General features: G+C 47.8%; 13 protein-coding genes across 13 annotated transcripts; 7 read left to right on the top strand and 6 right to left on the bottom strand.

The window, feature by feature from the left end:
* Positions 1–16: 16 nt before the first annotated feature.
* C7M61_004402 (chaperonin-containing T-complex subunit) lies at positions 17–1,612 on the bottom strand (the record flags this gene model as incomplete). Its single annotated transcript, XM_024859722.1, has 1 exon — positions 17–1,612. The coding sequence occupies one exon, from the start codon at positions 1,610–1,612 to the stop codon at positions 17–19; it is 1,596 nt and encodes a 531-aa protein (XP_024712104.1).
* A 652-nt stretch (positions 1,613–2,264) lies between these two features.
* On the top strand, positions 2,265–3,278 carry C7M61_004401 (cell proliferation protein; the record flags this gene model as incomplete). The annotated part of the gene is made up of 1 exon (XM_024859721.1): positions 2,265–3,278. One exon carries the CDS (start codon positions 2,265–2,267, stop codon positions 3,276–3,278), a length of 1,014 nt encoding a protein of 337 aa, XP_024712103.1.
* A 417-nt stretch (positions 3,279–3,695) lies between these two features.
* On the top strand, positions 3,696–4,766 carry CGR1 (Cgr1p; the record flags this gene model as incomplete). The annotated part of the gene is made up of 2 exons (XM_024859720.1): positions 3,696–3,728; positions 3,771–4,766. 2 exons carry the CDS (start codon positions 3,696–3,698, stop codon positions 4,764–4,766), a joined length of 1,029 nt encoding a protein of 342 aa, XP_024712102.1.
* A 36-nt stretch (positions 4,767–4,802) lies between these two features.
* Positions 4,803–5,231, bottom strand: HIT1 (Hit1p; the record flags this gene model as incomplete). The annotated part of the gene is made up of 1 exon (XM_024859719.1): positions 4,803–5,231. One exon carries the CDS (start codon positions 5,229–5,231, stop codon positions 4,803–4,805), a length of 429 nt encoding a protein of 142 aa, XP_024712101.1.
* Positions 5,232–6,200: 969 nt separating this feature from the next.
* C7M61_004398 (uncharacterized protein) lies at positions 6,201–7,022 on the bottom strand (the record flags this gene model as incomplete). The annotated part of the gene is made up of 1 exon (XM_024859718.1): positions 6,201–7,022. One exon carries the CDS (start codon positions 7,020–7,022, stop codon positions 6,201–6,203), a length of 822 nt encoding a protein of 273 aa, XP_024712100.1.
* Positions 7,023–9,847: 2,825 nt separating this feature from the next.
* CTA7 (Cta7p) lies at positions 9,848–12,577 on the top strand (the record flags this gene model as incomplete). The annotated part of the gene is made up of 1 exon (XM_024859717.1): positions 9,848–12,577. One exon carries the CDS (start codon positions 9,848–9,850, stop codon positions 12,575–12,577), a length of 2,730 nt encoding a protein of 909 aa, XP_024712099.1.
* Positions 12,578–13,444: 867 nt separating this feature from the next.
* Positions 13,445–14,878, top strand: MIG1 (transcription factor; the record flags this gene model as incomplete). The annotated part of the gene is made up of 1 exon (XM_024859716.1): positions 13,445–14,878. One exon carries the CDS (start codon positions 13,445–13,447, stop codon positions 14,876–14,878), a length of 1,434 nt encoding a protein of 477 aa, XP_024712098.1.
* A 1,725-nt stretch (positions 14,879–16,603) lies between these two features.
* Positions 16,604–17,695, top strand: CLG1 (Clg1p; the record flags this gene model as incomplete). The annotated part of the gene is made up of 1 exon (XM_024859715.1): positions 16,604–17,695. One exon carries the CDS (start codon positions 16,604–16,606, stop codon positions 17,693–17,695), a length of 1,092 nt encoding a protein of 363 aa, XP_024712097.1.
* A 336-nt stretch (positions 17,696–18,031) lies between these two features.
* On the bottom strand, positions 18,032–18,490 carry C7M61_004394 (uncharacterized protein; the record flags this gene model as incomplete). The annotated part of the gene is made up of 1 exon (XM_024859714.1): positions 18,032–18,490. The coding sequence occupies one exon, from the start codon at positions 18,488–18,490 to the stop codon at positions 18,032–18,034; it is 459 nt and encodes a 152-aa protein (XP_024712096.1).
* Positions 18,491–19,259: 769 nt separating this feature from the next.
* On the top strand, positions 19,260–19,664 carry C7M61_004393 (mRNA splicing protein; the record flags this gene model as incomplete). The annotated part of the gene is made up of 1 exon (XM_024859713.1): positions 19,260–19,664. The coding sequence occupies one exon, from the start codon at positions 19,260–19,262 to the stop codon at positions 19,662–19,664; it is 405 nt and encodes a 134-aa protein (XP_024712095.1).
* Positions 19,665–19,888: 224 nt separating this feature from the next.
* YPT31 (Rab family GTPase) lies at positions 19,889–20,551 on the bottom strand (the record flags this gene model as incomplete). The annotated part of the gene is made up of 1 exon (XM_024859712.1): positions 19,889–20,551. One exon carries the CDS (start codon positions 20,549–20,551, stop codon positions 19,889–19,891), a length of 663 nt encoding a protein of 220 aa, XP_024712094.1.
* A 524-nt stretch (positions 20,552–21,075) lies between these two features.
* CDC68 (chromatin-remodeling protein) lies at positions 21,076–24,171 on the bottom strand (the record flags this gene model as incomplete). Its single annotated transcript, XM_024859711.1, has 1 exon — positions 21,076–24,171. One exon carries the CDS (start codon positions 24,169–24,171, stop codon positions 21,076–21,078), a length of 3,096 nt encoding a protein of 1,031 aa, XP_024712093.1.
* A 961-nt stretch (positions 24,172–25,132) lies between these two features.
* Positions 25,133–26,665, top strand: PRI2 (DNA primase subunit; the record flags this gene model as incomplete). The annotated part of the gene is made up of 1 exon (XM_024859710.1): positions 25,133–26,665. One exon carries the CDS (start codon positions 25,133–25,135, stop codon positions 26,663–26,665), a length of 1,533 nt encoding a protein of 510 aa, XP_024712092.1.
* Between the last annotated feature and the right edge of the window lie 42 nt (positions 26,666–26,707).

The raw sequence follows: 26,707 nt of genomic DNA, 5'->3' as shown, positions 1-26,707 counted from the left end.
CGCAGGTATAGTAAGCTTAACGGCTGAAAGTGATATCGTCTATACGTAAAATGGATTTCACAGTCTCAGCCGCCAAGGTGATGGCGCTCGTGGACACAAGGACGGGCTGCAACACATTCTCAGTGAATGTGTTCGAGGCACCGTATCTTCTGACAGAAATACCAGCATTCTTCTCGCCCATCTCGTGTCTGTTCCTCAAGTCAGTAACCACATTAATTGGGTTCAAGCCAGCGTTCTCAGCCAACGTAGTTGGAATAACCTCCAAAGCCTGGGCGAAGACCTGGTATACGAAGTGCTCCACACCGCTCAATTTACTTGACTCCTTGAACAAAACTCTGGACGCCTCAATTTCTGGAGCACCACCACCGGCGATCAAAGCCTTCTCCTTCACCAAACATCTCACAACGCAGAGAGCATCGTGAATCGATCTTTCAGTCTCATCCAAAACCAAGTTGTTGGCACCACGCACAACCACGGAAACGGTTGGGCGAGTGTTCTTTGGGTTCACACCTGTAATTCTGACGATCTTAGAGCCAGAAGATTCGAATTCTTCAACGAGCTCGGCAGAGCCCAATCTGTCTTCGGTGAAGTTTTCAACGTCGGCAATAGGTTTACATCCGGTAGCCTTGGACAAGAACTCAACCTCATCTCTCTCAATGTCCTTGATAACCATGATATTGAGCTTGGCAAGGAAATGCAAAGCCAAGTCGTTAACGGCATCTCTCAAAATAGATTTCTGGATCAACAACACGTTACACTTAGCTTTCTTGATCTTCTTGCAAATGTTCAACAAGTATGCTCTTTCTTCTTTAAGGATCTTGTCCATCTGTCTGTAGTCGTTCACGACAACGTTGTTCTCCATGTCAGGCTTTGGTGGAGACAACTGGAATTGAATCAAACCGATACGAGCCTTCTCGATTCTAGAGGGACCACCAGCAGACTTCAAAACGTTTTGCGTGAGCACAACACCATCGACCAACTCTGTGTCGTCGATAGTACCACCCACTTTCTTAATAAGACGGATATCGTTCAAGTCAACGTTGTCCTGGCCTTCGTTCATGACCTTAAGAACGGAATCGACCGAGAGTGGAGACAACAAAGATGAGTGTTGAGAAACAATCTTTGAGGACAAGGACGTGGAAGCGGCCTTGATCAAGATCTCGCGGTCCTTCAAGTCGATCTTGTGAGACATCTCCAAGTAAACTTCACAAACGCGAGCAGCAGCTCTCTGGAAGCTCTCACCAACTAGGGTTGGATGGATGCCCTTATTCAACAATTTTTCAGCGGCGCCTAAGAGGGAACCAGCCAAAATGGCCACGGAAGTGGTACCATCTCCTGCCTCGATATCCTGGGCAGCGGACAAATCCACCAACATACGGGCAGCTGGATGAAGAATAGCCATGTGTTTCAAAATGGTGGCACCATCATTGGAGATGATGATCTTGCCGTCCTTCGTCTTGATCATCTTGTCCATGCCTTTTGGACCTAAAGACGTTCTGATGGCATCCGACACAGCCCTGGCAGCGAGAATGTTGGACTTTCTCACCTCTTGTGGCTTCTCCTTGTCCTTAAATGTCGCATTGGACGGGTTTTTGGTTTGGGCAGCAGCCATGATTAGGGAATATGGACTGTTGGAGGTGTGTAGTTGGAAAGTATAGGGCTGAGATTTTTTCTCGATCCAGCTACGTGTGCAGGCCAAGACCAAAGTCGACGGGAATAGCACCCTAACTATGGCAATGGTTATATCTACTTTTTAGGGGTTGAAAATATGTTTTTGTAACGTCATTTTAACCAAAAACCGCAAAAACTGCCATGGAAAGTTGGATGGTTGTGGAAAATGGCGCGTTTATGATTCTTCGTGCTTGCTGCGAAATGGTTGCAAATACCCGGATTTTCTGTGGTGAACAAAAACACGTACCACTTACGAACTTACAAACTTTAAACCTTTTGTGAACGAGAAACCTTTTGTGATTTATTGGAACAGAATGCGACTAAGCCGTCAAAATGGGTTACGAAAATTAATAGTTCCAGATCTATCACTGCTTATGTAGTCTTCTGCCAATGTCCCAATCATGAGTCCGAGCTTCTCAAATTAAGAAGCTCTTGCAAGGCGAAATTACTCTCAATATATTCCCATGAACTCTTTCAAAACCCCACATGCCACGTATTGGTTCATTGTGATGCACCGTTATAGTCGTTATGAGGTGCACGGAGGTGCATCACTACATCGCTGCTTACCAGATCAAGAACCACTATCAACACCAATGACGAAGGAAACACACGTATTCAACAGAATACGTCTTACCTGCGCTCAAACAAATCAATGCTCATACCTGAATTGGTCTTCCTATTTCAAACTGCATGTTCCTGAAGCGACAGTTCTCAAGCCGCTACCCCGGGCATTTCTTGATTACCTTAGCGGAGACAGTATAAGGCTACCCACGACCGCTACTGTTGAACGAAACGATGAAAATGAATATAGTGACTGGGAAGATGAGGAGTCCGAAAGCGTGAACCCCTTGGAACACTTTCAAGATTTCCACCAAGAGCTCAAACTGATTGTGGACTCATACGGAAAGGTACTCGTGAAGACAAACTGGACAGCTGGTAAGGATGCCAAGTGGATCTTGATCAACAATTCGTTGCAATGTACATCTGTCAACGACGTGTATCTTCTTCTCAATGCATCCGATCACATTGCACACGATCTAGACGGTCATGTGTACGATGAATGTGAGGATAAGGAGGACGGTCCGCACATTGAACCAGAATTAGTGGTTAAAAAGTGGATTAACGATTTCAACCCGGCTCTTGAGTTCAGAATTTTTATCAAAGACAAGAAGATTTTGGGAGTCTCGCAGAGGGATCCAGGGCATTACATTTATCTTGAGGAACTAATACCACAATTGAAGAAATCGATTAAGAACTTCCACAGCGATGTTCTTTCCAAGCTGCAGTTCCCGCTTCGTGATTATATCCTTGATGTCTACTTGCCCAGGCCGTACAGCAAAGTATTTGTCATTGACGTGAACCCATTTCTGAGAAAATGGGATCTGCTTTTATTCACCTGGCACGAGCTTCTTGAGAAGGAAAATAATGGAGAGTTTGAGATTAGAGTCATCACGGAAACCAATATGGGACATTTATCGAGGAAAGACAATAGTGAAAGTCAAGTTCCTATAGAGGTGGTGGGAGCCGCAAACGACAGTCAAGCAATGGTTGAGCTTGCCAGAGAGTGGTCAGCCTTAGCAAGACAAGGTGAAGAATCACATTCATGAGCAACATGTGAGGGAATCTAATAGAAACGCAATTGACTGGTCACGTCTTGCGCTCATTTCACACTAAAACGAACCGCAATTGCAAAGGACAACATTAAGCGTGGATTAGCACCATTCACAGGCTTATCTGTTATTTAAGCGTTGTACAATTGCTCGGCTTCAAACCAGACGAGAGGTTGCGAAAGTTGGTAGAGTAATGAATATGCAATGCCCACAGGTGAGGTGACACAATGGAAGTTTAACTTTGCACCACAAAGTAGAACAAATCGTAAATCTTTCCAATTTAGTAGAACTTGAATTTTCATACTATTGCTGTAGGAAAGTGGTATGGGTTCTCCGAGCCATGCACGAAGGCTAGGCGCGCTGATACTTACATACTTTAAATCTCCTAAGTAATTGCTTCCCAACACCCCACACATGGTTGAGATAATTGAACTCACGAAAGAGAACGTATGTTGTCTATGAAGATGATTTGGAATATGCTAACATTAGGTAATCTTGCCCTCCTACCGCGGTCGTCTTACAGAGGGTTTCACCTATGACGTGAGGAACAATACGCTTCTTTGGGTTGACATCATTAGCGCTGAGGCACATAGAGTGTTCTTGGATGACGATGATTTGGCCAAGAGACACCAGGTTTTGAAACTCAGTGAGCCTGGAGAGTCCATCGGTGCCATCTGCAAGACCAAGAACGTCGATAGCTTCCTCCTCTGCACGAAGTCCGGAGTTTCCGTAGGAAACTTCCAGTCTGGCACTATCAAGCCATACGTCACATATCCTTTCAGCGACACACAGCGTCACCGTTTGAGATCTAACGATGCCAACATTGACCCATTGGGCAACTTGTGGGTTGGTGTGATGACCGACTTCCCCAGAACCAAGGAAGACGGACTCAAGTTCGAGGGATTGTTGTACAGAATTGACCACAAGACCAAGGAAGTGAAAGTCATGCTTAGAGACACAGGCATTTCCAATGGATTGGCGTTCAGCAGAGACGTCAAGAAGCTTTACTGGACGGACTCTCCTACCCATCAGGTGTACTCGTTAGACATTGATAACGAGAACTTGACAGTCAGCAACAAGCAGCCTATTATTGATTTCCGTAAGGCATTTGAAGTTAACAAGGAGGCCAAGGATGCAGCTCTCCCTGGTAGTGATCCCATCCCAGATGGATTGGACTTTACGGGAGATGATCGTATCTACCAGGCTCTTTTTGGCACATCAACAGCCATTGCATACGACTTGTCTGGTAAGGTCGAGAAGGTGTTGAAATTGCCAGCGGAACAGGTCACTTGTGTGCTTGTAGCTGGTAAAGACGGCGATGAAGTCTTCATCAACACCGCTCATCTTGAACACGAAGACCTTGATGCGACCATCAAGGTTGCAGAGCCAGGCGAGAAGGACATTGGAGGTCACCTCTTCAGATACAAGGCCAAGAGCAGCTTGAATGCTCGTTACCAAGATATCTGGCAGGGCGAGGTCGAGTAAATACAAGAAACGTCTGCACATTCAGCACTTGTAGACCTACCCTGTCAACTCTATAACCCTCGAAACAAACTCTTCCACGAGCTCGTTCTCCTCAGCACCGCCCATTCGTAGATCACATAACCTCATGTTGGCGATCTCCCTACGATTTTCCGCCAAAGGCTCATTTGTGATGGAGGAGTCTGTGAGGAGCTTGATGATGACGGCAATGTGAACCTGGAGACTTTTATACTTAAGAAGACTCTGGATGACGGGGTCATTGGCGATCTTTTGGTTTATGATGGGTTCGTCGTCTTTCACAGGTTCCCCAGACTTCTCAGAACCTTGCGGAGCTGCCGTTTCCTCAACGACATCATGTGAATGGGACGGGCTCTTGAAGCATACCAAGGAGCAGTATTTCACCGGGCATTTCGGGCACCGATACTTAGCCTGTTCCTTGAGGCACACAGTACATTCTCCTAAGGACATGGTATCAGAGATGCGATGAGTCGCACTGGGTGCAAAATCCCCAGAGAAGGATACGATGAGAATTGGGAAGCACGCAGACACGGAAGAAGGGGATATGCCACAAAAGACTCCAAATCACACAAAAGAAGAAAAAAATGAGAAACGTCGTCAAAAGTCCCAATACGAGGTTCCGGCGTCTCCAAGAGAATATGGATTTAGCGATCGGAGGATGTGCACCAGTGCATTTCAGCGGCCTCACGCCCAGCAGCATTTACGTATGGGTGCAGGTCCAGCCTAGCCTCCTGAGAGCATCAGTCCACCGAGCATGCCGGTCGAAAAAAAAAAAAAAATGGAATTTGGATAGGGGAGCTTAGAAGTACGTGCACATTTCGGGAGCTGTATGGATGAGTGCATATTTGGTCCACCTGATTCCATGCACTTTCTGCTTTTAGAATAATCGAAAAAGTGCAAAAAGAAAAAAAAAAAACCAATTTTTAAAATTATCGTTTTATGCATTGTTGATTTTTTTTTTCTGTTTGCAGCTCCGTAAACTCGTTGCCAGGGGCGTCGGCTATACCTCAAATGCAGCCAGCTTGAGCAAATCCCCATGCGTAGAGCAGGCCGGCTGAGAACGCAGCAGCACCAAATTCATCAGTGTGGATGAGATGTACCAAAAATATTCTTAGGTGGCGGCGAGGAGGGGAGGGGCGAAAACAATGCCGACGCAAGATTCACAAATTTCTGGAAAAGTGCCAAATATGAAACATCAAAAGCGCAATACCTTAAGACGGGCCTGTGGGCGGTGGCCCAGTCTTGGCTAGCTACGTAAGTGCCACAAAGAGGCAGCAAATGGATAGGCGTACAGCAGCAGCAGGTGGGCAGTTGCCTGCAGGAATGGCTGCAAAATGCCCTCAAATCTACAATTTAGCAGGCTACAAAGCTAGTAATCCCGTTCATCCATTTAGTCTATCATGCAAATCGTTATTCATTTCAGTAGTGTTTGCCAACCCAGGGCTGGCGCACAAGGCACTCGTCCACCTTCCGGCGTTTGCGGCCCACCAGCATAGGCGTCATGGGCATGTACTCTTCAAACGCCTGGGAGTAGCCCCGGGGCATCGCTGGGGGCACCGTTGGCGGAGTGGGCACAGGTGTGCAATGCATAAGAGGCTGCCCTAGGCAGTAGGCGGGCAGCACCACGGGAGCCATCACCACAGGAGCAAAAGGGAACGTAGGTGGAGTAGGCATCACCGTTGGAGGAGGAGGAGCGGCGGCAGCAGCAGCAGAAGCCACGGGGGCCACTGCGGGCACCGGTGGGAGCGGAACAGGGTAGTTCTCTTCAACTTGCGAGCGTAGCTGGGCAAGCCAGTATGGGTCCAAGTGAGCAAAGCGGTCCCAGAGCGAAGGGTCGTGGGCTGTAGACACCAGGAAGTTGAGGGCGCTCAAGAAATGGCTTTCTAGCTGGTTCAAAAACGGTAGCGTGGGCGCAAGGCGGGAGCACTTGCCCAAGATGGAGTGCCATGTCTTCAAGGTGTAGCTCTGGTCGTTCATGTACTTGTTGGCCAACACGAGGGAGGCAATCATAGCGTAGTAGGCGGTAGCCACGGCGGAGGTGTCGCCTAGCAGCAAGGTGTTCACCAGATTCTCCTTGTACCTAGCCAAAAGCACAATCAGCAAGGCTAGGTTGGCCAGGGAAAGATCAAGGGTATCGAGCACCAGGACAAAGTCAGCAGGATCGGGAACCACTAGCGGGCAGGCCGGGTCCTGGAGCATATGGAGGCAGCAGGCCACGTAGGTGTTGCCTAGCGTGGACATGCGGCAGTAAAGAGTGGAAAGGTGAAGGTGTAGTGGAAACTGACCAGGGCAAGTGCCCAGGGTGGTGGGGGTGGGCCGGCTTATATCAGATCATCGCAGAAAATACAGATGCACTGAGGGCCCAAACCATATCGAGGCTGCTTAACGCTGCCTGTCTGGAGGCGGCCTGGGCTGCTGACCGGGGCTATCTGCCTGGCGCCTGCCTGAAAGGGCGCCTGCAGCAGAATGGCCAAAGCGAGTGAAGAATATCGCGAGCCCTCACTCGACTGCCGCATTGGTGCGATATTGTTCATGGCTTAACGACGGCCTGGCCAGCAACTGGAGCCGGCCACCCCAAGTTAACTTGATTATGAAGGCTGGACGTTTTGGACTAGCGGTTCGGCAGCGTAGATTCAGCTCCTAAATAAATATTATCCCTAAGGCATAGGCATAGGCATATGTCCTGGGGCAGTGGGCCGGCCTGGGTTCCACCGGGTTCCGCGAAAGTCGCTTGTTTACTACCGCCCTGCTGTCCTCCTGGCGGCCTTGGCTGCCTTCACGCACTCCTGCTCCCTCGCCGCGGTTTATTGGACGACGCCTCTACGCTTGTCTCTGCCTGCTTACGCACATGCCCATTTGCAGCCGGAAAGAATGCCACTGACGTTTCCGTCTCGACACTCCATTTCCATTCCATAGGCTGCTGCCGCTGCTCTGCCCTGTGCTGCTACTGTGCTGCGCTGCCCCGTAGCCGCCCACGGCCCGCTACCGCTACTTTCAGTTGCTCCTGCTTTAGCGTGTTTGCGGTGCTTGCCTCGTCTAGCCTCGTCAACGGCTCCCTCGCCTTTAGGCCCCTACCGCCGGGGGACCTGCTCTGCCCTGGCTTCGTTTCACTCCGTGGCACCTTGCTGCGCTGCTTTGTTTGTCTGGTGCGACCGCGTGACCTGAAACTCCCTTGTTGACGCCAGCGCTGAGCGGCTCGCGGATCGGGCCAATTCCATCAGCGGCCGCAAATCCGAACTACCTGGATCGCTGGGCCTCTGGCTTCTGCAATAAAGTCTCTGCACTGGGGCTCTGCCGTTTGGCCAGAGGGCTCTACAACTCTCCTACTCTAGTCCCTACTCTTCGCCGGGCGGACCACGGAAATAAGGTTTGGGCCGCCTGCCTTTGGCCTGCTTTTTTTTTTTTGCTTTTGTGCTGCAAAGATGACAAAATGATGTAACCCACTGGGCGCTAGCAACATGGACCATCGCTGCGGCCTGTTTTGTGTCCCAGTGGACATCATGCCGGTTTCACTTCCCATTACGAAACGTTTCGCCGCCGCCTCGGCGCCAAGCGGCTACCGCCTCCCTACCCCCTGGCCGTGGAAACTCACACCTCACAATGTGTCTTTGTCGTTCGCGAGCGTATTGTCTCCTATTCGATCCAGCAAATCTGATCGTCCAGGGGGGGTGCCAGGCCCACAGCGAAGTACAACCAGCGAAAATCCGCTATTTTGGGAAAAAGGGAAATTCAGAGAAAATGAACTAAAAATATCAGGTCGTAGTTTCCCCGGCCTTCTTTTTTTTTTTTCTTTCTGTTGTCGGTGTCCGCCTTCCGCCCATACTTCTCCGTTCTCAAAATACTAGAACCGGCCCAGCCTCTGATACGTCACCGCTCCCGTAGTGCCAGTGAGAATGTGGCTGGTCTAGTCACAGGGCCCATTGCTCGTCTGGCATTGCTTTCTCCAAACCCAGCACTCTCTCCCTGCAGCTGCACTAAGCCTAGAGACTAAAGCCAAACTGTACACGGCCGACATGAATGGTGGATGCTCGCCCCAACTGGGCCACTGCATTGTTGCCACAAATACCCTCCAATGACACGATCGCCGTTTGCCTCGCTCGGGTGCCACTGACGCTCCACTGACGCTCGGTGACGCTGCCTGAAAGGCCTGGGAGATCTGGCGCCGAAGGAATGGGCCCCCGTTTCCCGTTTTGGGCGCTGTTTCAGGAATGTCCTGCCCCATCTGGCCCAGCCAACGGTGCCAAAGCCGGAAGGCATCAGATTCGCACTACAGGCCAGAAGCGTCTCTGGGGCCACTTTTCCGCAGCCAATAGGCGTGCTCGCAGGCCCCCAGTGAGGCACAGATGGGTGCCGACGGGCCTAAACGGGCCAGGCAGGCAGACAGGCAGGCAGGCAGTACCGCCGGACAAAACGCTTTGTAATTTGAGATGGCCCGCTGAAACGGTGCGGCCCTTTCTCTCCAGGTTTCCAGTTTCTACTTTCCACCTTTCTGTGCTCTGGACTTAGTCTTCCCGATTGGGTCTTAGTGCACTGCCAGCCAATACAACCCAGCCAACCCAAGTTCAAAGTGAATTCCACAATTTTTTTTCAATACCAAAACGACTCTCTCTTCTCGCCATCCTTAAACCTGGTGCTTGGTATTTTTTTTTTTGTGTCTTATAAATATTTTTATTGGTAGTGTAGCTTCTTCGCCTTCCCTGTTTCCTGGCCTCCTCCTCGCACTCCCCATCCTCTTTGTGTCAATGGCACCTCCTGCACCAGCTTATCTGATCCGAATCACGGCCCGTCGGACCAGCCTTTTTGACGTCTCCCGAAACCAAGAAACTCTTTTTGCAACCGTTGAGCATCAAGTCAAACCAGCCGTTTAAGTCGGCCCAAAAACACTTCACCACAAATCCAACCTTTCGGATCCTTAGCCTTCCGGTCCCGTCCTCTTCGCCCGCCAATTCCGCAATTCGGCCTCTCAGCAAACGCACTAGCCTTTTTCATCTCTGCGACCAAGAAATCTTCACCCAAATCAACAAAAACTTCCTTCTCCCCATTCATGCCGACACGCCGCTGCTATTATGTCTGATGTCGACGAAAAACAGCCCCAGGACCTGAAGGAGCCAAGCATTGGCCCTGAACACAGACAGAGCATGGTCTCTGACGTTCCCCAGTCTTTCGACGGTCTTCCTCCTTTGAAATCCTACGATACCGCTTACCCGCCACTTAATCAATACTCCAATCAAAAATCACTCCAGCCTTTAGGCCACAGAAAACATTCAGCATGGCTGGCCTCCGCTACCCCTGTGTCCCAACAAGTGCCCCATCCAGTACAAGCACCTACCCCTGGAGGACCAGGTCCTCTAGGCCACGTTATGTACGGAGCCCCTGCTCTCCCGTACGGTGCTTATAATTACAATTCCGCTAATCCAGGTTATGCCACTCCCGGTGTCCCCGAGATGCCCCATCAAGCCCATCCCAATGTGCACACAAACGCTAATGCTAATACAAACGGCAATGCCAATGGCGGCGAAACTAATGCCGTTCCTCCACCCGGCGGCCAAGAAAAGGCTCGTCTTAGAGTCAACAAAGCCTGTGATCGTTGCCGTACGCATAAGGTCAAGTGCAGCGGATCACACCCATGTACTAATTGCGTGAAACACAGCGTCGAGTGTGTTTTCAGAACGGTAGGCCAAACAGCCACGAATAATTTGGCCGGTGTCTCCACATCTTCTGCTACAAGCCATGACGGGCTTGCTCCAGCCAGTGAAATGTCTATTCCTGACTACCTGGCGCCTCCGAGAAAGAAGCTGAGATCTGCCTTCTCACCAGATCCGTTTCCTAATCATAGTGAAAAACATGCTAATGCTCCATCAACGCCTAATTACCACTCTCATGCGTTGCCTGTGGTGCAGAAAAACTACTCAGACCCATCATACACAGCTTACTTAGAGAACCGAGTGCACTACCTCGAGAACTTGCTATCTGACCACCTGAATGGGCATATCAAGAACGTTGGTAGAATCAACCCCGATACCTCGGATGTGGCGGACTTGATGCGTCACACAGCTTCCAAGTGGAGGTCAAGCAGAAGACATCAAAACGCTTTAGTCATTGAATTGTGCAAGGCATTGTACGAAGGTCTTGACCCCGATGCAAAGCTGAAAGTCACTGTTCCACGTACTCAGTATTTCGGCTGGAACTTGTCCGGATGCAACTATCTCAAGCCCGAGCCATTGCCGCAATTACCAGACATTAAGCTTCTCAATGAGGCGACAAAAACACACTATGTTGATTTCTTCTTCCGTGAAATCAATCCCCTTTATGCCATTCTACATGAAACTGTGTTTAGAGAGCAGATCGTGGCATTCAACAAACAGACTAATTCAGGTGCCCCCACCAATGTCACAGCTCTCTTCCAAGCCATGCTATGCTTGGTGTATGCTTTGAGTAACCGTTTCGTGCAGTTCATGGCTACTGATGGCCCTAATATGGAAATGCTTCGTCTAGAAGAAAAGTTGTTCAAGTATTCACATAAGGTCTTGCAGATTTTTAGTTTCGAGTGGGAGTCGTTTGAGTTGATCCAGTGCTGGCTACTTGCAACACTCTACTTGCGTATCACACACAGACAAACCGCTGCAAATTCAGCTTTTGGTCATGCCATCAGTATGTGTCGTTCCATGGGTTTGTTCAGAGACAGAAAAGTCACAGCAGACGTTTCCACCTATGATCTCTTGAAGGCCAAGAGAATTTTTTTCTCTATCTACTGTTTCGATAGAGTCATCTTCTTACAAGCCGGCCGCTACCGTGCGTTGAACGAGTTTGACATAATTCGCCCATTCCCCAGTTTTGACTATGTAAAAGAGTCTGCTGGTGATGATTGGATCACGCTACCGGCATTCGCAATGATCCATATTGCTCGAGTATCTAACTACCTCCACACGAACAGTTCAGACAATTACGATTTGCTCAAATCCCAGCAGATCAATAAGGAGATCTATTTATTACAAGGATGGCTATCTGAGAATGGATTCGATGACGTGCACGATATCTTCCCTTATGAGGGCTGCGGAGGCACGGTGTCCCATATGATGAAGGCAATTGTGAAACTCCACTTTTATGATTTATTGTTGGCTATCCACGGCAAGCTCCTTTTCAGCTACTTTGGTAAGAGACTTGCCTCAGAAGGTATGCAGATCGAAAAGGTTGTGGAAGCTAATGAGGGAGTGATTTATTTATTGAACAAGCTCAAGAACGCAAATTGCCTTTATGCTCCATGGTACATCAACCTACTTTTGTTGTTCAATGTGGGCATAAACTGTCTCGTGTTCATCAATGCGGGTGTGTTCCTCGTTGAGTCCAGGCGGCTCATGAAGGAGTCCATGAATTTGCTTAACATTTACCAGGATTCGCCAGTTAAGAATGAAAAGGGTAAGCTAGTGTTCCATGAGAGGTTCAAGATGGTGAAGGAATGTATTTGGGTGTTCAAAATGACCAACAAAATCATGTCACTCAGTTTCCAGAAATCACTAGCTGATATTGAAGAGTACGGCACGGACCCTGGATCAGCTGAGGTGAACCAGCAGTACTTTTCGCAGTTTGGTTTAATGAAGAGAAAGAAAAAAGACGATTTGGAGAAGCTCATGGAGGACCAAAGCAAACGGGAATACTATGGCAAAAGCAGTGTCAACGACGAGTCGTCACCTGGCACGGTGCCATCACAGCCAGCCTCCGATGCTTTTGGTAACGATAACTTTTTGGGTAACCTCCAGTGGTTTGACCAGTGGCTCGACTTTAACCAGGAGATATAATGCCGATGGCCCGGTCCCATGGGGAAAAAATAATATAATGTTGTAACGTTACGCAAATGTAAGACATGTAGGGAGATCTGGAGAAACGTGGAGTAAGATGGCTCGAGGTTGCATGCAACGTTGCATTCGCAGCTGAGGAAAAAAAAAAAAAAATAACAATAGCTTGGTGATTCATCAATGACTCAAATACAGAATTTGCGGAGGCGGGCGCGGTGCGTGAAAAAGTGGTCCCCCAAAACCATAGGGAACATAACCACGAGTGCGATGAGGATCGTGGAGGAAGTGGGGGAGCCTGTGGGCATTTTCCGGAAAAACTTCCCCTCCATAACGGGCGATGACGGGGCTATATGCAGAGCGCGCATGTTCATCAAGCGTGCTGCGTTTTTTTCATTAGCCAGGCCAAGCGTTTCTTGTCAAATGGCACCGTTCCTCGGCAGACGCCCGCGTGACGCCCCACCACGACGAAAATGCTCAGCTTTATCGATGAATAAAAGTTTCGGGTGCAGGCCACTCCGAAATCTTTCCGAAAGTGGTTCCGGCCACTTGACAGTAGTTGCCCTTCTCACGACGTAACGTGGTGCCCGTCAACTTTCCGAAAAGTGTGACACAAACCGCACAGAAGGCGTGGGGTCGGCTGGGCCCACCGGACTTTGCTTTCCGGGGAGGCAGAAAAAGTTTTTCCGGGCCCCAGGCGACGTCCTGCAGACAAGTATGGTAACCTTACAGCTGCGCACTCCTCTGTATAGAACCGCTCCACAATGCCCCAGCCAACAATATTTCTTTTTCGAGGCTCCGACTTTTTCCTCACTTCAACCACTTAACCTGCTAATACTGCTTTCAACACATACACAAAACTCCGTCTCCACCATGGAAAAGAAGAAGGGGGACAGACCTTACAAGTGCACGATGTGCGACAAGGCCTTCCACAGGCTTGAGCATCAGACGAGGCACATTCGAACCCACACGGGTGAGAAGCCCCACCCTTGCACGTTTCCAGGTTGCAATAAACGTTTCTCTCGTTCAGATGAGTTGACGAGACACTTGAGAATCCACAATAATCCGGCGAGCCGAAAGAGACCCAATAAGTACCGCCAGGCCGACCCCAAGGAGCAATCCTCCATGAACGGTGTCCCTATGGCATCTATTCCCGTCGGATACGATGGCCAACAACCTCATTACTACCCTCCAGGCGCCTACCCAGTTTACTTTGTGCAGCCGGGAATGCAGCCTATCCAGGGCATCCAGCAGTTCTCGCAAGTTCAGCAGATTCAGGGCCACTACGCTGTGCCTCCAGGACAAGCAATCGCTGTTCCTGTTTCCTACGAAGATGGTCAATACGTCGCTCAGCATGTCCCGCAAGGCGTGCCAGTCCAGGGCGTTCCTGTGAACCACTACCTGACCTCGCCTAGCGAGACGCAATCTCCTCCACAATATGGCCAGAAGAGTATGGCACAGATAGCAAAGCCTTTAGCCTCTCGCTTTGGTGCTCAGGCTTTGTCGCCATCCACCGGTTCGCTCGGAAAGACCAGCAGTCTGGTGTCCATCGGTTCGGCTGCTAATACTTCTCAAGTGTTCAGCAACTCCAACACCGGCTCCCTGCCCAACTCATCCGCTGCATCATCAACAAATTCACCCGAAACCGCCAAGTCAGTCAATCCCTTGAAGCCTGTGTCTCAGCAGAATCAAACACCCTCGTTCTCAAACCTTAACGATTACTTCCACAGGCTGCGTGCATTCGGTTCCAACAGCTCGCTCAACAAACTCAAGACAAGCAGCTCACTGGGTAATTTGGGAAACTTGAGCAGCTCGCTCTCTTCCTTCCAAAGAATGACCCCTCTCAAGGTGACCTCGCCCTCGGCCCTGTTCCAGCTGGGAATCAAGAAGCCATCTTCTCTGACGCAACTCAACCTCGAGTTCACACAGCCAGTCAAGAAGTCTAGGCCAAACTCCCCGACTGGATCGGCAGTCAACTTGTACATGACGCCAAGTGTGGATAGAAGCTTCACGAATTCTCCACCAAGGCCTCACTCTGCCATTACAACCCGCACGGGTAACCCTGCTTTCATAATCTCTCCTAACGAGACTCCACTCCAGACGCCGTCCCACTCCCCTCCACTACAAGCACAAAACTTGCCAGAGAAGGGGTTGAACTCGACGTACTTGTTTAGTGAGTTGGAGAAGCAGAAGCAGAAGGCATCTGAGAGTATAGCCGACAGCGGTACGACGCTTCCACCGATCAGGTCGGTGTTCAATTTCTCGAAGCAAGATGGGTTGCAGCCTCTTCATATTCGGAAGGAATAAGCTGCATGGATAATATAGAATGGGTAAAGGATTAACGGTTACAGAGTTGTAGGTATACGTGATAGATATTGAAGAGTAGGCAAAGGTAAATGAAGGTGAGTCAAACGGCCAGTGTTTGCATACCACAGTGGTACAGTGAACATTAAAGTTAAGGTTTGGCCCGACGTTCCCCTAGGTCTGTCTACCGGATTTTTCTTATTAGGAAGGTACAGAGATCAGGAAGGTATAGACATTCAAGCTCAGTCTCTACACACATGTCCAAGTCACACATTCGCCATTTGCACCCAATACAATATGGTCATTCACAAACGTCATCATCAAGTCCATGACGAATTCAGACAAGTCATGCTTTGTTATTGCATCTTCACGATCACTACGCTCAGGAGGACCCTCTCTCCCCTGACTCCTTCCACCACCTGACCATGTCTCGTTTGCAACCAATCACGAATCTTTTCTATATCCGGCAAAACCCAGCATGGTCACCTCAACATGACCACGTGAGTCCATACAACCGCCGCTTTCTCCGATAATAACCCCTTCGATGCAAAAATCTGTGGCACGATTTAAAGTGCAATTAGGTTGGCTGTTGGTGTGAGGCCCTGGAGCCCAGGTATGGTTTCCTGCAGGTCGGGCGTAATACGTAATGAGCCCGGGCAGGCGGTCACAAAGGGAATGGCGAGATGTGAAGCAAACAAAACAAGCTACGGCAGCAAAAAAAGAAAGAAATAGTAAGAAAGTTGACGAGAGGTAAGGTTGTCAAAGATAAGCGGCATCAGGCGGTGTTGCCGGGCATCGCAAGCAAGTGAGCCAGTCTAGAGTGAGGCCCCACAGAAAAAGAAAAGTCTCAGCAAAGACGGCTATGGACAATGCCAGGGAGGATTTCACAAAGGGCAGACGTAGGCCAGGACCAACAAGTAGCAAAAGAAAACAAAATGAATTAAACAAAGATTAGATTTTGTAGAATTGCTAACCAACAAATTTTAAAACTCTAAATTTCCGAAAAACGGCTGGACCGGCTTCCTGAGTTTCAGCGAAGAGCACAACATTGGGCGGTGCGTGGGCCCTTTGGTGATGCCGGGGCGCACGCTTTTGTGCTTTGTGCTGGCATTTTGGCGCCTGGATGTCCGTCTAGGCCGGCGCTACGCAGCAAAACTGAGCCACGGCAACGCCAAAGGGAAATTTATAGGGTCTTTCAAGAAAAATCAAAAAAAGCCTCTTCATATTCTGGATCGTAATTTTTTCTTGTCAGATAGTGGCATTTATCAGTTTTCTGTCTTCATCTCCAATAATTAGGCCCGTGCCCCTATTGCCAAGGCGGCTCGTGAGGCCCAAGGGTAATGCGGCAGCACCTGCATAGGGGCGGCTCAGCTTCATGTTTTTACTCGACTTTTTTTTTTTTTTTTTTCTTTTCCTCCAGGACGGCCTCGAAATAAAACTGAGAAAATCGCTGGATGTGTTGTACAACACTTTTTTCTTCCACCCCCCAACACAAATCATAAAAAAACACACGGAGCTTACTAGCCACTCTCTGAAGCAGCACTCCGTTCTTGTTTTTTAACCCCCCACCCCCTTTCTCCTTATTTTCCCTGGTCAGTCCAAGGGACAAATAATCAGAACCCCTCCAAAGAGTCCCAACAGGCTAATCTCCGAGAATCGAGCTTTTCACTAAGTCTTCGTTCCTCGCCCTGTTGCCCTTTGCTCCGGATATCCCCAGTGATTCCAAATATGTACTCGTCGAATATCGGCACTCAAGGCCACAGAGCTTCGTCTCTGTACTCGGGCTACCAGTACTCCCAGTACAAGCCTGTCCCAGGCCCTTACCAGCACCAGGTGCCTTTCCAGCACCACCAGCCCCAAATGTCTATGGGCATGGGCGGCTACTACTCGAACCCTATGGTTCAGGGTCCTCCTCCTTACATGCCTGTCCAGGCTCCTTTGGCTCCTTTGGCTGCTCCACCGTTAGCTCCCGTGGCTAACCCAGCCCCAGCTCCCGCCCCAGCTCCTGCTGCCGGCGGTATCAACGCTGTTTTGGAGTATGAGCCTAACGACATGGCAGCTTTCCTTTGCTGGTGTGCATTTGGCATGCTTAACCAAAATAGGAACCCTACTAAGGACTTCGAGAAGATGGCCGTTTCTATCTTATATGCTACTCGCTTGCCTAAGTCCTCCATCATAATCGCTTTGGAGTATATGAACCAGCGCTTTTCGTCGGCCCCACTTGGATACTTGTCTGAGCACGAGATCTTTGTCAAGTTGGTCGTCGCTTTGGTGTTGGCCAACAAGTTCAATGATGACAACACCTTCACTAACAGATCATGGTGTGGTGCTACTGGCCTTCAGATCGAAGTCATCAACGAGGAAGAGGCCACCTGGCTCCGTGAAGTCAAGTGGCAGTTGAACGTCGTCAAGTTCAGAGACAACATCCGCACATTGGAAGAGTGCTGGAGAACCTGGTTGGACAAGTACCTGCCCCAGGCTCAAGCCCAGTCCCAGGCTCAACAGCCTGCCTCTCCAATGCTGTCGTCGGAAAAGGGTTTCTACAGCTCGTCGCCCGTTCCCTCCTCGCCACTGTACCAGTCTTCGATCTCGTCTGGCTATAATGTGTCTCCTTCGGACATGACACCACCAAAATATTCTCAAGACCCATCTTGGTCTCAGAACTACAACTTCAGACCGCTGTACCCAACGCAGCTGTCCATTTGGGCCTACACGCCGACTCAGTACCAATACGTTCCCCAGCATGACTCAGCAATGTCTGGCGTTAACTACTTTGGTTACAACAATCCTTACTACGCCTGCAATATGGCGTCCTGTTAAGTGTTTTCAGCATTATAAAATTTTGTTAAAAAAAAAAAAAAGAAAAAAAGATAAATCCTTTATGAGAAATCTTGTTCCGTTTGCTTCTTTCCACAGATTATTTTTGCATCACCTACCAGCTTGGGTATTTATTGACTTCTTGTCCGCAGTGATGCTTGGTTTATTAAAATTATAGACTTCATGGTTCTGTCTTGTAGGAACATGAATGTTTGGGTTTCATACGATGTTACTTTTTTTTTTTTTTTTGGCTTTTGATTTTTTGTTATAGCATTATACACGCTACGTATCATCTATAGTAGTCCTTGTTGTTTGCTAGGATATTGGCTTCCATACGGCTTATGCCTCTTCCTTGACTTCCTCTTCCTTGACCTCGAACTCTCCATCGTCCTCGTCGTCCTCGGGAATGTCGTTCTCCTCAGCAGCCTTCTGGTAGTCAATCACCTTACCTCTCGTTCTGCGGCCACCGGTGATGATGTTGGACTCGTCAATCTCCAACAAGTCCTCTTCCTCATCTTCGGCATTTTCCTCCTCGGCGTCATCGCCCTCAACGTCCTTCTCGTCATCTTCGTCCTCGGACTTGGCCTCCTCCTTAGGGGGCTCGTCGTCGTAGTTTCTTCTTCTTCTCTTCTTCTTCTTGTCCTTTCCATCGTGCTCTCTCTTCTTGTCTGACGCCTCAGTTTCTTCAGATTTCTCCTCCTTGGGAGCTTCGGCGGCTTCAGTGGACTCAACCTTCTCAGTGGTTTCTGGAGCCTTCTCGGTTTCCTCAACTACAGGCTTTGTTTCTTCCTCAGACATGGCAATTGAGTGAATATGTGCTGTTGGAACGTTCCTACGTGCTTTTTTCCAGTTGCGAATCTGCCGGGTTATATACCCAGCAACGTTCAGGACAATGCAAGAAGACGTGGCTGAAGTGTAAAATCGGGGTCGATTAGCGTTTTCGAAAGATGATTAAAATATATCGATAAACGAAGAACGCTAAGCCGATAGATTTGGATAATTCTACCTACGGGTTCGGCCGAATCGGGCATGATAGGGAACAGTGCAAGATCTAGACCTCGAAGCACACTACGAGGTGAAGAAACACTCTTTCTACTTGTACCATCGGCAATTTTTGCTTTGGTACCCACGACTCCACATTTAATTGTGAACTGAGGTGATTGCTTCCTGGTTTGTCCTTGTGAGTCGAATCTCTGTATTGAGGAATCATCTACTTCATTTACCGAGACCTAGGCTATGGTGTCATTTCTTCGCTTACAACTCTGTTTCATAACCCCCCATTAAAATAGCTGTTCAATTTGTAGGAGTTAGCAAACTGGGTAGTACGTCTACAGAGGTCCCTCTCGATACAAAAGTGAGGGATTTTAAAATAGAATTTCAAAACATCGTTTTCAATATCGTTCAAATGACTCTGTGAACTAAATTCAATCAAATTCTTTCTTAAAATTTTATCTTGACCCAATATGTGCTTCTCCACTACGCTGCTTACCTCCTCATCAAGCCTGCGACTTTCGCACTATCACTTCTTAAGTCTTCACTACTCGGTGCATCTCGATTATCCATTACCATGTCATTCACCGTCAATAAAAGCACGAAGCTAGGCGATCTCTTACACTATCGTCTCAAAGTGACGACTATTGATGGCAGATCCTATGTTGGCCAGCTTCTAGCGTTCGACCAACACATGAACCTTGTCCTCGCAGACACTGAGGAAGCCAGGGTCACTAAAAAGCTGTATCAGGAGCTTGCGAAGAATAAAGCCGAGGGTCAGGTTAAGGCTACGGAGGAGAAGAGATTCTTGGGTCTCATTGTCTTGAGAGGAGAGCAGGTTGTTGGGTTCACTATTCAGACGGGACCTACTGCTGACATGAAGAAACGTTTCAATCAACTCAAACAAGGCAAGGGTGTTTCGAAGCCTTTGAAAGTGCCGGTCAGCCAGAAAGCCAAACTTCAAGGCCCCACGAAGAAGTAACGAGAAAGTTACCGTTCTGGTACTGGCAGTGTAATCTAGATAGCATAGAGAGACAGGGTTCTATCTTCTGCGTGTACATTAGTATAATGAAAATAGCTTAGACGTAACAGCAAAGGCAGTGCAAGTCATGCAGCCGAACTGATTCCAAACTGTTGTTGTATCGCTTGCACAATATATATCGCTCACTCTTGAGCTCCAGACTCCCAATAAAAGTATTTCCCCACTTAACAACAGTTGGAGTTGTTCTTACTCTTCTTCTCCTGCGGAGCAGGAGTCAAGCTGATGGTAGGTCCGCCCGATGGCTTGACAGACAGCATCTTCTCGTCAGTGTCCAACTGGTGTTTGCTGATCATCTCGTAGATATTCTTCAACAACTGGTGGAAAGACAAGTCCACATTGTCGGAGGAAAGGGCAGAGGCCTCTGTGAACAAAAGGCTGTTCTCTGTAGCAAAGCTCTTGGCCTCGTCGGTAGGGATCGCACGCAAGTGGTCCAAGTCCAGTTTGTTACCCACCAACTCGATGACGATGTTGGCATCAGCGTGCTCCTTCAACTCCTTCAACCAACGAGAGACAGACTCGTACGATTCTGTCTTGGAAATATCGTACACAATCAAGGCACCCACAGCTCCTCTGTAGTATGCCGACGTGATGGCCCTGTATCTCTCCTGGCCAGCGGTATCCCAGATCTGGGCCTTGACTCTTTTACCATCGATCTCCAACGTTCTTGTGGCAAACTCGACTCCGATGGTCGAACGGGACTCTAAGTTGAATTCGTCTCTAGTGAAACGCGATAACAAGTTACTCTTACCGACACCGGAGTCACCGATCAAAACGATCTTGTATAGGTACTCGTAGTCGTATGAGTAGTCGTCGGTGTTATCACTCATGCTTTGATTTATGTCTGTATGTGATGTTTTTGAGTAGACGTAATCGTTTTTTGATTTCTCACAGAAAACGACACCTACATAGTGAGCGACGAAAATCCCCAGCCATTGCCAGTTACGCACCCGTACATCCACGCCTCTAAACACTAGCCAGCAAGGCTCAGTTGTCCTTGAAGTACAGGTACAGCAACGTTGAAATTATTCTTCGTTTCAAAAATATCGTCCATCATCAAACCAGAAAAAAGCTGGGTACTTTTTTAGGGAACCCCTAAAACTGGCTGCGAAACGCCTATATGCGCAGCTACTAAGAAGGGAATGTTGGATGTAGTGTAAATGCATTTTAGAGTTTGAAAAAAGGCTTCGCGTGTTGACGTGAATTCCTCATATAAGGTCTCTAATTTAGAAATTTCTGTTCATTGATTTTGATATTTCGAACTACATTTGGTTTTTACGGTCCAGGGACTTAAAGCACCCTGCTTGACGACACTCTCAATAGTTAGCATTATTATGGTACATTACCGCATCAATTATTCTCTGCCACGTCTGTTATCGTCTCTGGCAGCCTTTCTCTCCAACTCATCCCAGTCCTCACCTTCACTTTCCTCTTCTTCCTCTCCACTGGCGCTTCCAGACCCATCAGACGAGTATGCGTCCTCGCTTCCATCGTCACTGTCAACTTCCTCGTCAGATGGATCTTCATCACTAGCCTCAAACTCTGATTCCTCTTCCTCTGAGTCTTCTTCCTCACTCTCACCATCACCGGTCAAGATACGCCAGCCACCGTCAGAGAAGAAACTGTAAGGGTCCGACAAGACCTGCTTCATGATGGCACCCCAGTTCAAGTTCATTTGTCCTTCACTGTATGGAATGTCAACGTCAGTCAACCAGTGCTTGACATCCTCCAACACTTCCATTGGGATGGTGTTGATATGCACCACGGGCTTGCTGAAGTCCTTAAAAACGAATACCAAATCAAAGTTCTTCAAACCAAACTGCACACGCTCCAAGTGGGCAATCTCAATCTCTTCCAAAGTGACAACGAGGTATGGTGGATCAATTAAGGACACCAAACAATCTCTCGTAGGCATACAGAATACTGATGATCTGAAGGGCACACCGGAGAATCCCAATTCCCTGAATGGGATATCCAAGTCAAGCATACCATTGGAAGCATCGCTGATCATTTCAGCAAAATTTTTGAACTCCTTATCCAAGAGAGCCTTTCTCTTTCTTTCCTCCTGCTCTTGTTGCAACTCGTCCTCATCACCGTATCTATACTTTCTCTTACGTCCACCGGTTTCGTCGAAAGCCATATCACTGGCTTCACGGTAGAACTGGATATCGAGGGTCTTTCTCTTGCCCACCATAATTGGGTTCTTCAAATGACAATGGATGATGACAATCAACTCGTCCTTACATGGCTGGAAGAACAAGTGCTTGACATTCGAGAACAAGACATCGATCCTGTGATCGCTTCTCGCGGAAGAATGGTATCTCAAACCGTTTTCGTGGATCTGCAAAACACCACCAATTTTTTTCGTGTCCGGAGTTGGTCTCACAAACACTTGCTCCAACTTCTTCATTCTGGAGCCCTTAAGCTCAATCAAGTTGCCCTGAGTCACAACGTCCGCAAGCTGCTTCTTTTCAGCTTCCCTCTTGACGCTGTCCTTCTTCAAGTCTTGGATAGCCTTGTACACATCGACGATACGTTGACGGTCACGAGATCTGAAGGTGATAGATCTGACGAACTGGTGGTCAGGGGAGTCCTCGTAAGGCAACTCAGCCCTCTTGCTCATGTTACCACCAGCACCAGGGGAATTGAAGTTCAATCTCAAATAGGTGTGATCACCTTCTTCATTCTGCGATCCGTTCTTGAAAGCATTAATGTGGAATGGAACGGGTCTTCCATTGATTGGAAGAATGATGGTGTGATTCTTGTAGTCGATGTGAATCTTCAAATCTCTGACACTGCTTGGAATTTGAGACTCCCTGACGTAAGACTCGTACTTCTTAAACACCGGTTTCAACTCAGCATTGTCATTAGCATCAGCTTGTGAAAATCTTGCGAGACCTTCCTGTTGTCTCTTTTCGTGCAACTTTCTTTGAGCTTCTTGACGAATCTTTTCAGCGTTCGTGTCGTCAGCTGCAGCAGACTCATGACGTAACTTGTTCTTGAGAACTCTTGATTGGTTCTCATTCACTGCGAGATTCTTTTCGATGCTCTGGTCCTTCTCAGATTTGATCTTCTTAGCACCGTTTTCCTTCTTCACTGCGGGCTTTTCGTCCTCATCCTTTAAGTTGAAAGTGATTTCTTTTCTAGCCTTTTGATAGTTGGTCAAAATAAAAGACTGACCATCGCCAACTCTCACGGTATCAGTGATGAGCAACGAGTAGTTCTTCAATTTAGGGTTAGTAGCCTTCGAGTCGATTAAGTTGGAGAATCCTATTGTCAATGAGAACACTTGACCATCCACTAATTTTCTTTCGTTCTTGGCGTTCAACACCAAGGTTGAGTCTCTGAACTCAAGACCAGTCAACCAACCAGCGTTCTTAGTAAGGTGAGAAGCCAAGTCTGGTTTTTTAGATTCAACGAACTTGACAACGCCAGCAAAGATGTCCTTGGCTGAGGTACCACTCTTCAATAACTCACTAGTGATGTGCTCCTGCAATTCCAACAAGAGATCATAGTTGTCGGAGACCTCAGTGGAGGGGTCGATCAAATACGTTCTGCCGATGTTGGAGCAGTAGTTCTTATATCTCAAACCCACGGAGGCGATGATCACACCATCACCAACAAATCTCTTTTCGGAAGACAAAGCACTGGGTTTCAAGTCGTAGTCGCCGCCACTTTGAACAATAGGAGAGTAACACCAGTCGATCTGCTCGGGGTCGAAGTCTTTGTCATTGTGCAACAACTTCTTACCCAAAGCCAGTTTTGTGTACCACTTGGAGCTGTCGATCTTTCTGTCGAGCTTATCCGAGATGTCCACATTGGTGGTCTTGACCTCTTCGTCGACAATCACCATCATGTCGTTGGTGAACGAGTCCATCATGACGACAGATGCCTTAGAAGCCAATTTTGTCGAGTTAAGTTCATCCGAATCCTTGACTTCAACACTCTTAGAAACCAAAAGTGCTGCATCAGTGAACTCGAAGTTCTCCGACTTCAGGACATCATTCCATTCATCGATGAACTTACCCTTGAATTGATCCTTCACAATCGTTCCGATCTTCTTGTCGTCAGTCTGGGATTCCTTGAGCTTTGCCACCAAATCGGTGAACAACTTGCGGTTGTGCTCCTGGTCCTTGGTTCTGGTCCAGATCTCCACATCGCTGGAGTTCGGAGTTGGCTTTGTTTTCAAGTGTCCCAAGTGTTTCGCCTTACCTTCTGAAGTAAGAATCACACACTTATCTTGGGTGATGAAGATGGCGGTGTGGGCAAACTCATATCCCAAAAGCCAAAGTTGAAGAATGGTGGACTTCTTATAGGTGGACTCATCGTCTCTGGCACCCACCAAGAATAGAAGGGAGGAAATTGAATTGAACTCCTCAGAGGCCAATTTTGTCTGGAGAATCGACAACCTTTTGTGGAAGGCGGTGGCGTCGATTGACACTTCTGACATTGTCGGTAGTTGAAGGTGGTTTTAGATTAGCTAGTTTTTTTCTAGTTGCACCGACACGTCTGGCAGATGCACGGGTGTGGCCACCAGAATCAGAGACGCCATTATCAACGAGACCCTGGAAAGATATAATTTTTCAAGCAAATTTTGATGACTTTTTAATTGGATATTGCAAAAGGGTTTCAAAAAATGACCAGTATTCTTATTTTGGATGTTCATCTGGATTTGAGGGTTTGACGCTTCAGATTGTAGAAGTGAAGTAAGCAACCTTTGATGAAAACGGAAGACATAAGATACACTCTTTAACAATATATTTAAGCGAATAAAGAAGTGGAGCGTTTCGGCTGTTTGTTACTAAATCGAGTTCCTTAAGTGGCCTGCAGCAGTGGCTGCGAAAATAGCTAGCATAAGCATCCCAACAATTGATACCAGACAAGTTAACTTGAAGAGTTATGCTTCATGAGAGATTACATCTTACAAGATGCCTGCTTCTTGCTGAACTATACACGAAAGTCCAGTCGTTTGTCAGAGAAAGTATTTATGGTCCATCTACAGTGCAATGACGAAAGTCAAATCAAGTACTTGATACAGCAAAGATATAAAATACTGTATTTTGCTACATTGAACGAATAGTTCTCAGAAGATGAATACTACCGTAATTTAATTCGTCAGTTCTCAATCTTAGTTGTCAACGCGATTAGATAGCTAACCATTGAGTTGCGTAAATGGGTGTTCATTATACATTGGATGGCTGCTATCTTTAAGATTGTACAACTTAATGCCCTAGGTCTTTGCTTCAAGTTGTTTTATGAAGAATAGCAAAATTTGCTACTTTTTGGTTGACTGACCCTTCGTGATGGCACCACGAGCACATCTGCATTTTGCAACCACGCGCCCCATATTTTCGCACCCGCGTATCTAAACAAAGCGTATCTTCTTTCTTCACGTCAACTACATCGAATTCATGTTTAGACAGACCAAAAGAAGGACAGCAGGAAGGAGGAACTTCGAAGAAGTCTCTACCTTTGCTGAGTCTTCGAAAGCTGTTTACCCGTCTAGGTTATCGTTCTATGACTTACCTCCTCTTGAGGAGATCACCTTGGAGGAGTTTGAAAGCTGGGCTATCGACAGATTGAAGATCTTGATTGAAATCGAGTCATGTTTAGCGAGATCCAAGCCGCTCAAAGATATCGAAACGGTCGTGAAGCCGCTCTTGCTCAAGTTTTTGCCTTTGAACCCGTCTCCTTCTTCTGGCTCAGATGCACAGATCATTGCAGAAAGAAAGAAGGACTACTACTCCCACTACACGTTGCGTCTCGTCTTCTGCCGCACGGAGGAACTTAGAAAGAAATTCTTGAAGAACGAGACCACGTTATTTAAGATACGTTACAACATGCTTCAGCCAAAGGAGCAATTGGAGTTCGCTAAGTTGTACAGCGACAAGTTGATGTGGGAATACATTTCCAACGAGGAGAAGATTGAAATCATGGACTCGTTGGTCGCTGCATCGGGGCCCGTTATCCGTACCATCTTGAGCATTGAGAATTCTGGTGATGCCAACTTCTCCTTGACCTCTGAGCAGCTTAGACAACATATTCGTCATAAGGAGAGCTTCATAAAGTTGCCTTTCGAAAAGGTTCCCAACTTGGTGTCACTGAGGCAAGTGTTTCTTCGCCGTGGATACGCGTACATTCCTTCTACTTTGCAGGTGAACTTGCTTTCCGTGGTTTTCTCCGAACTGTTGAGTCAAGCCCTCCTCCGGACTTTCCAAGCAATTCCTAGACTTGAAGAAGACGACCGTTTGTTGCCTCTTCTCAATAACTTGTCTCGTAACTTTGCTAGCATTCAGTACGATAGTTTTGGAGACCCAGAAAAAGCATCCGACATCACCGCCTCATCTGTGACAACTCCACAAATTTCCAAGCACTACCCACTTTGTGCCTCTCATCTCCAGAACTCATTGGTTGCAAACTCCCACTTGAAGTACAACGGAAGACAACAGCTTGGTTTGTTCCTCAAGGGCATTGGCCTCAATGTTGATGAAGCGATGAAGTTCTGGTCCTTCCAATTCACCAAGTCTTCTAAGATGAACATGGACAGTTTCAACAAGGAATACAAGTATAATGTCAGACACACATACGGTTTGGAAGGTGGTCGAATCAACTACAAGCCCTGGGACTGTGCTACCATTCTACTGAAGCCCAAACCTCAGAAGGGTGAGTACCATGGCTGTCCTTACAGGGACTTGCCTCTTGAACTGTTGGTGGACACATTGGGTCAGATGGGCATTCAAGATCAGCATGATATTAATGGCATTGTCGAAGACGTCAACAAGAACGACTACACCGTTGCTTGCACCCGTGTCTTCGAGATCACACACAAGCAGCAATTGCAGGGGAAGAACGAGAACCTTCACATCAACCACCCCAACTTGTACTTTGACAGGTCGAGACAGTTGGAGAGGAACGACGCGAAGGCAGTGGGCGTGGCTAAGTAATGTATCATAAGTTTATATTGGAAGAAGAATAAATAATTGTAT

Source organism: Candidozyma pseudohaemuli, assembly GCF_003013735.1.
Source record: "Candidozyma pseudohaemuli strain B12108 chromosome Unknown scaffold00014, whole genome shotgun sequence".
Classification (NCBI taxonomy): Eukaryota; Fungi; Ascomycota; class Pichiomycetes; order Serinales; family Metschnikowiaceae; genus Candidozyma; species Candidozyma pseudohaemuli.
This window is presented reverse-complemented; position numbering and strand designations above follow the sequence as displayed.